This window comes from Atta colombica, unplaced genomic scaffold (genome assembly GCF_001594045.1).
Source record: "Atta colombica isolate Treedump-2 unplaced genomic scaffold, Acol1.0 scaffold216, whole genome shotgun sequence".
NCBI lineage: Eukaryota > Metazoa > Arthropoda > Insecta > Hymenoptera > Formicidae > Atta > Atta colombica.
In genome coordinates this window covers 312,548-321,541 of record NW_017259312.1, presented here as the reverse complement: position 1 = coordinate 321,541, position 8,994 = coordinate 312,548, and the positions used below count along the sequence as shown (strand labels likewise).

At 34.7% G+C, this 8,994-nt stretch overlaps 1 protein-coding gene across 2 annotated transcripts in view; it reads right to left on the bottom strand.

Moving 5' to 3' along the window:
* The window catches only part of LOC108687807 (breast cancer anti-estrogen resistance protein 3), an 11,167-nt gene extending 5,692 nt beyond the window's left edge, over positions 1-5,475 (bottom strand). Inside the window, exons 1-2 of one of the 2 annotated variants that reach the window (XM_018193780.1) lie at positions 5,346-5,475; positions 1,291-1,513 (exon numbers count right to left, since the gene is read on the bottom strand). In XM_018193780.1, coding sequence (XP_018049269.1) covers positions 1,291-1,513; positions 5,346-5,388 — 266 coding nt within the window. In that variant the 5' untranslated portion in view covers positions 5,389-5,475. Of the gene's footprint in view, positions 1-1,290; positions 1,514-3,796; positions 3,833-5,345 lie in introns of those variants that run through there. The other variant, XM_018193783.1, reaches the window with a different exon arrangement.
* Positions 5,476-8,994: the final 3,519 nt, after the last annotated feature.

Genomic DNA, 8,994 nt, shown 5'->3' with positions numbered 1-8,994 from the left:
TATATATATATATATACATATATGAATATGAAATGTAAACAATTAAATTATAAATAAGACCCATAGATTAATTTGATACAAAATAAGTGTAATTAAAATAAGAAAAACAAAAAACGATTTTGCGTAATAGATCGTGAAAATTGCAATTTGGAGAAGAGCAGCTGCAAAATCATTTCAATCTAATCTTCCTGCGGGCTACAATGTCAGTATCATATCTCGCATATAAATATAATATTCACGAGGATTACTGCCACTGCACGATCGTCATGTATTTCTACCGGGATTTATCTCGAAAGTCACCTGAAAAAAATGTATTCATGCATGTGTATCCCCGTTCTCTGAACAATGTTATTTCAAACTTTTTATACGGGAAAAAGGGATGTATTCCCGTATGAATCGCCGAGATTAATCACGAGAGAACGTTTCGAGAATGATTGATAGGTTTCTTTGATCCGTCAATCATCCCATAACACTTGGAGTGACGCACGCATTTTTCCCTCGGATAGGTCACGATACTCGAGGTCGTTTCTCGATGACAGGTGGTTCGGTTATAGTTTCCCGGTTTTATATTCTTGTTACAGAATTCCCGCATTTGTTGGCCGGTCATATACGGGAACGGGGTACATCATTCTGAAGGTAGAGATCAAGAGAAACCGGTTCGAGAGTCGCCAGACCCATTATATTTCTATACTGGTATCTCGATGTATCCTCAAAAGAGGCTAAGTCATATAAGCTATAACTTTGGATCTTCGACTTTAGCAAAAAGCTGTGTCCCTTGTATGGTACCTAATCCCTTATTCATCTTCATTTATTCGTGTTTCTCGCAGCTTTCGTCTCGCATGTTTTATAACTCTTTAATCCTTTTACACGGAGATCCAAACAGATAAAAAGTAAGCAAAATTTAATAATCTAGAATGTAATTATACATAGAACGACTTTGTTGAAGTATCTAAAAATTTAACTAGATACAGATCTAAAAATACTTTTGTTGGATTATTAAAATAATTATGTAGGACTTTCGAACTGATTACTAGGATATCAAAATTTTTTACAGCATTGCTTAAGTTTTCTATACTATATTTTGATGGATCACCGAAATTATTTTCAGATCTGTATCTATCTACTTCAATGAAATCATTTTTGTATAAGTTTTAAAAAAGTAAAAAATTAAAATTTACTGTAATTTTCTGATATTGATCGCGTCATTTCCTTAACATCTTCGTTATTTTAAATGCTTTCATTATATATGAATCATAAGTACGTATAATATTTAAAATATTTTATACGAACCTCAAGTTATCCTCGACGAGATTCTCAGGTGACGGCGGAGTTACAATCAAGCACGGTTCTTTCTGAATGATTACTTCCGGTTGCAGGTGTATCGTGTGTCTCTTCTGCCGAAGATCCTTACACGAGTCTGACGAAGTAAGACCATTCCGTTTGCGCCGTCGGCTGCTGGTACTTAGGTTCTGCAGAGTACCCATAGATGGGAATCGAAAGCTCCATGCTATGCCTGAATGTGCCGCAAAGAAATTTACGTGTGAAAGTATTATTGTTCCTCTCGAATTCAATCGATGGACGTATACAATGTAGTCGTAGGTGTGAAATAGTGTGATAAAATTTAGAACTGCAATAAATTTACGAATGAATAATGAAGCGAGATTTATCGGATACTAATGGCACCGATAAATACGCTCAATGTTGATTACTGTCCAATGCTTTCCAATTGCACTATCCCGAGATACTTTTGCGCATACAGTGACACAAATTGTATGTCCAATTGCCATAATATTGATATAATATTACACATCTATATTTAGTTTAAGAGTTATAATAGTCAGCTGTGTAAGCTCGTAGTGACAATTAAATAGTTACTAACACGATGGCTATAAACAAAAGAAAAAAAAAACACGGAAGAGATGGAACATAATTGTCTGTTCAGTTTCCATCACCATCACGAATTTAAAAATATCAAGGCATGATATTGAATAATAAACTCAACTTTACAGTTTCCGCGAAACTGTACACATTAATGCACAATGTTTAGTTCCAATTGAGTTATACACAATGTCGTGCTGTCAATACGTTAACAATTGAAAAGCATCCATATTATTAGAAAAAAGCAATTCCAAAGCGACTTAGAACGAGGTGCATATTTGCTTGCATAATATATTTTTGTTTAATTTCTTTTGTATTAATTGGTATATCATTTCACTTATTGTGATCTTCGTCTCAAGACTGACAGCGTTTTGATTTACGATCGCTGTGCATATAATTCAGTATATACAAATCGTATCCATTGTAATTTTATAGATAAAATTTCGTGGCTGATATTTCTATTAACACACTGCTATAAATCTTTGGCTGACGTGACACGTGAAGATTATTGTGTTCCGGCGTGCACTCACATATACTTGCGCCATTTCCTAACTTTGTGAAATCCATAAATTCCATTCTGTTGTTCACATCGCGTTGTACAATTTCGCACGACGGTGGATGATGGTTGCGATCGCAATTCATTGATCTCGCATTATAAGACGTGCGCATGTAAACGGTTCGCGTCGAAGTCGAATGCACCGCGAGTGTAGCCGGTCTCTCGATCAGCGACTTGCACGCGTTTGAAAAAGCGGAGTAGAGGAATGCAGGTTTGTAAAGTCGTTTGCCTCTCTCTTTCTCCCGTTCTCGCTAAACCCAGTCTATATCTCTTTCTCACCTTTGCACTCGCTGCGTCTACCTGCTTGTTCCCGCTTTGTCCGCCTATATATATAGATATAATATATATATAGTTTTTCTGCCTACTTCTTGTTCGTCTCTCGCGAACATAATACCTGCCGATAGTGATAATGTCCCTGTTTACCGGAGATATCGATGAAATGTTTAGAGAGAGGCGCCATCGATCGCAAAAGTGAGAAACGATCCAAGTATAGCTTCTGTCACCGCTAAGTTATTAATTTTCGTACAATTATGAAATTACTATAATAATTATGATTTTAAAATATGATTTTTAATCTAATTTTTATCACACGCTAGTTTTCAACGACAATGCTGCATGGAGACGAGAGAGATAAAAATAATTTTAAAAAAAAACAGTAATAATATAGGAACAGAATTTATTAGTAGTGAAATGTCTAGTTATATATGTACTTATGAAAGATTGTTTCATAATTTAATAAAAAAATGAAACTTTGAAATTTTATAGACCATACTGTACTTCAATCATGCACGGTAGCACGGTTGTAGAGATAAACCAAGTTAAATATTTTACTGCTTGATGTAGAGCCCGCTTGATAACGTTCACAATCTGTTCATCTCTTTATCTTTCATATTTAGCTTGCTTGGATGGAAATTATTCCACTAAGAAAATCAGATGTTCTTTTTTGGAAAATAATTCTGATAATAAAGTTTATTTTATTTTGGAGTAACTCTGATTAGACTTTTCAAAATTTTCAAACTATTCAAAGTTAAGATTTAAATTAATTTTTATAATTTTAATTAATTTATTCATTTCTTAAAATATTAAATGTGTCAATAACTTTTAAGTAGTAGTGAGAAAAATAATTAATCTTTTGAAAATAAATAAATATATATTTGTTCAATTTTCAATATTATAGATTAACACAGATTGATAATTGACGATATTAGTGTAAAAATACTTAATGTTAAAAACTAGAAAATGAAAAATAATATTTTCGTTAAACAATTAACTCCGAGTAAAGAATGTTATTGCAAGAACGTGAGAATACCACGCGTATATTTTTAAATGTCAACATTTACTTTCATCAAACAGTACATTTACCTGAATGTAACCTGTGCCCAAAAGGTCTCTGTTTCCTTTGTCATATAATTACACGCGTGTACTTCGCAAGAGGAATTTCAATCGAGTCGTGTTCGTACGGAGAGAAAGACAATCAAAACGAGCCGTTTGTCGAGACTTTCAGCACTGCGGGAAATGCGCGTTCTCTTTCACGGTTTTCAAAATAATGATAGGGATAGAATGCGATTTATGTAATGGCGTGTAAATTACACATCGCGTTCGAACAGAGCGAAAAGTTCTACTTTCACCGCGATCTTACGTCTTATGACATCATGCACACGAATATGATGCGTAATCAATCATATATATTTATTATATGTGGATTCCAGTGCACAAGTTATTGAAAACAATTATCTAATTCTTTTCTTTTTCTTTAATCTCTGTTTTTTTTTTTACTTTTATCCGTCTGACTGGAAAACGTTCATAATACGATCAATCAGTCTTCCTGATAGATATCAGATTCTATTCGGATTAGTTTTGAGCTTCGATTCAGAATGATAATTCAATCCACTTCAATTTGGAATATTACACGATTGAGTTCGCGTCGACGATAAATGTCGAGATTTTTATATTCGTTCTTCATGAAAACAGGTCAATGATTATTTAAGATACAGCTGATTTTGTGTGTGTGTGTGTGTGTGTGTGTGTGTGTGTGTGTGTGTGTGATTTATTTGAATCTTAACAGACAAATATTTTGAAAATATGCAATTTTACGGAAAAAAAACATTCTAAATAAAAATTATGTGATACATAGAGAAAGACTTTTCGTTCTAAACTTTTATTTGGAACGTTTTTTAAAATTGTATAGTTTCAAAATAATTTCGTTAAAATTAAAGTGAATCACCCTGTATAATCATTTGCAATTCATTTCCAGTTATTGCGGAAGGGACATAATCACTTAAACAGTAATTATGTAATCGCGCTGACTTTTATGCGGTCGCACGTGTCGAATCATCAGCGGTGACCGATATTTCTTTCGAGCTCGTCACTACCTGTGGGATTTACGTAACGTTTACGCTTTATGAACGTGATTTTCCTCGACAATTCGAATTATACGAATGCGGAGTCCGGATAACGAGAGGATTATAAGCGGAGGATTATAAGCGCACACGTGTCTCTGCAATGCGATCCGCGGGCATGCCGATAAGTGCACTATCGCCTTTCTCTTGCCAGTGGACACATGAGCACACATGAAACTCGACAGCATATGAACACGCCACATAATTTTCATCAATGATTTATCAAAAAAATGATTTATTAAAAATAATTTAGTGATACGATCAACACTTGCAAGTGAATATTGTTGAAATTTGAATAGCCGCTTTCTTCGTCTTGTACAAATACGCACCTCGTTATGTACACAAGCAAGAATCTCGGCGCGATATCGTAGGTTCACCGCCCGTTGATATTTTCTATTATTATCGAAAGGGCGGCGAACTCGAATTCGAACTTGAAGAAACGAACGACGAGTACGCAAATGGGAGACCACATGGTACTACGTGGCGAGTGGTATAGGAAAATTCGCACTGACTTTGGCTTCTTCGCGACTTCAGTTTGCTGGCAGTCTTTCCCATTTTCCCGCCAGTCGCATGCCAGCGGCTGTCCGTGCGCACCACAGGAATTCCCGCCGGTAAATTCAATCGAGGGTGCACTGCGGGAAGCGAAACGATTCGGTTGGCGCGGCACTGATACGACACAGTTGCAGCACCCTGCGACGCAGTCTGACCGTAGCATAATGCGATACTGAGCTAACTGAGCACAAACACACACTAGAAAGAAGGGACCAGACCAACCGACCGACAAGCGGTGTTAGCAGGAGAAGGAGAACGACTGCGAGTGGAGAGACGCGAAGTGCGGAGGAGACCGATAAAATGAGAGAGAGAGAGAGAGAGAGAGAGAGAGAGAGAGAGAGAGAGAAGGAGAGAAAGAGGGAAACAGAAAGACAGGAAGAAAACAGAGAGAGAAAGATAGAAAGACGGAAAGATAGAAAAAGAGAGACAGATAGGCGGAGAGAGATATGATATAACTGGCTTAAGAAAGAGAGAGTTATATAGCAGACAAGGAGGAAACTAAAGCAAATGACGACTGCCGTTTAACAAACGATACTGTCGCCAGACGTATAGTGCATAATGGCCTTCGACTGATGCTCGAGCCTTTACATTCTTGAACGTTCTGATCACAGTTGAAAAACGCTATAAAGTTCTTCGATGTTTTAAAATATGAATTTGCCATACTGCGTTTAAAATTTGAAGTAATTTTCAAATGAACCGCGTCGAATGATTTTGCAAAGAACAATATTAAATCTATCCACGATATATATTTTATCCCATTTTAATTAATTAAGTTTAAACGAACGATGCTTCTTGAAATCTCGCTATTGTCAAATTTGATAAACGGAACACATTTGTTCGTATTTCAGAGTATTTATATTTCGATATTTCATACTTTCCGGAAAAACTTTGTTCATTGTTTGAATATTAATGAGATGATTTGTTTAGAATCTTAAGTGTAAAATAGAGATGTACGATAGCTATAAAATGTAAGGAAAGAACATCCCTAAGACTTTCTATGAAATGCTTTTATTGTTAGTAAACAACCGTAAAAATGAATCTAAATTCACAAAAAAGTGAGAATAAAGAATTCCCATGATCGTAGAGGAAATAAAGGGAGAGGGGAGGGGGGAGAGAGAGAAACAGAGAAAAATACGTGCGCAAGTGCTCGACACGCGGATGCAAGACAACGTGATTCTTTCCGAGGAGTCAACTGCATGGTTGTGATGTCATCGGAAACCCGGACTCGTTCCAGCTAAATGTGACTCTTCGCATTAATCCGAAGTTTTTTTTTTTGCGCCATATCAGCAGATTTCGAGGAAATGCAATAGACGAATTATGACCTACGAACTACCTGTTGGACATTTCAATTCCCGGACATGCGTGTCGATCTCTCTCTGAATTCACGTCACTTTGCTTAACGTCACGTTCTTCATTTGTGAAGTTTATAAATAGAGAATGATGATAGAGTCGATTAAACATTAGATCGCAGAATGGAAAGTTCAATGCGTGCGTTAATTGATATCAAAGATTATATTTCACTACATTTATGTATTATAAGTAATGATTGCATTTAATTTAAACAAATTCTCTCAAAATGTAAAATATTTTTACTCCTAGATTTCGAACTCCGAACATACATAGCGGCAAAAAATTGCTCATCGACAGGCGATAGCGCTTCCAATTATCGCTATAAGAAGATTAATCTTCTCTCTGTGCACAAATATTTTAAGAAACATTCCTAAGAAAACTTTAGATTTTTATTAGCGTGAAATGTGTTTGCATCGCTGTACACAGAGAAAAGATTGATTAATACGCTGGAAATAACGCAATAAGACACCACTTACCGTTTAGGCCTTGTTTATTGGTGCTGTTTGTTAGAATACATCGATTTTACATTCAATATTTTCTATACAACAATTTCTGCCATATTACACATTTTCTCTATACACATCATACATACACAGAATAGTTATTTTGTATTGACACATGTCGACTAGATCTTATAACGTCGTTTTACTTAGGCTGCAAAGCACTGATTTAATGCGAGAAACAATTTCAATTCGCGACGTATTTCGCTGAATGAGAAATACGTTCGCTGTACAAATTGCATATTCGTTACAAACCAATTGACATTTCGTCTCCTCCGTCTATTTTTTCCGAGACTGTTTCTGGAGATCTGTTCGAAAAATATGTACTAATTGACGGATCTATTCTAACGTACGACGTCGATTGTTGACATATTTTCCTGCAGGCTAACTGTATTCCGATTTGTCGTAACCGAATCTAATTGTCAGTACGAATTTATAGAGTTCATGGTCCGATACGCAAAGAATTGCGCTTTTCTTCAACTAGGCTCATATCGATTTATGAGCGATGTCTATTGCATGCAGTGGTTGAATATCGGCGATTACATAAATATTTGTCTTAGGTAGATTTGCTGTCTGATACTTCGAAATATTTGCAGACAGATGAAGTACTGAGAATTATATAAAGATATTAGCGACTCTTAACTGATTATGCGTCTTAGCATTGCCAAAATATTTTATATTAGAAATTATAAGAGAAAAAAACCGATATAGGTAACTCACTTGCAAAAGTTGTTGAATAAAAATAAACTCCAAAGTAATTAGACTAAATCATAAATGAAATCCGAACAATTTATTTACATTTTTTCATATTTCGTCATTCTAAGTACTTTAAATAATTAACGATGCTCTTTCATTCAACATGCCTTTAGAATATATGTATAAAATAGAAATGATGACTGTTAAAATTAAAAGAATAATTGAGTGATTCGTCCATGCAACTAATATATTTTACTCGACAATGAGCGAGTAACTTTGTAATAATAAGGCTAATCGGAAGCACCGATTGTAACGCTAAACAGTCACGTCGCTGTCCTTCATAGTGATCTAATCAATTCATTAATATTCCTCTTGTATATCTCAGAGATCATACATATATTCTTCACTTATTATTTTCTAATTTGCCTCTGTATCTTACATACACACACAGACACACAAGAGATACATATACTATATTATAAACGAACAGACGAACGATGTGCAATATATGTATACGAATGTCCAGTGACACTCGCATTCCAACTTTCCAAATGAAGAAATGGCTCATTAGAAAATTATTCACGTTTGTATTAGAAAATTATTCATGCAAACATTGATGCGTAAATTTGATTTTTGTTCCTAAGACGAGCATATTCTCGTAGAAATACACATAACGAATTATATCGACAGAAGAAATTAATTTAACAACTAGAGGGATAATTTATATTAGAAGAGAATCAAAATTCATAGCTGTAAAATATGCGATTATTTGGAATTAAGAGGAAAGATAGAAAAAAGAAAAGAGTCTTTCTATGTTGAGTACCGAATAGTTGTAAAGATTCGATCATGTAGGATGAGTAACATCTCAATGGTAAACAACAGGATAATAGTATTCATTTTCTGAGATAAGTAAGAAAGAAAATTTAAGAAAATAGAAGAAGAAAAAATCAAAGATAATCACGGATTAAAATGTAATTTAAGTAGAAAGGATACTATATTTCATTAGAAATGAGAGTAAGAAACATATAAAAAAGAATATAATAAAAATAAAACATTTAAATTT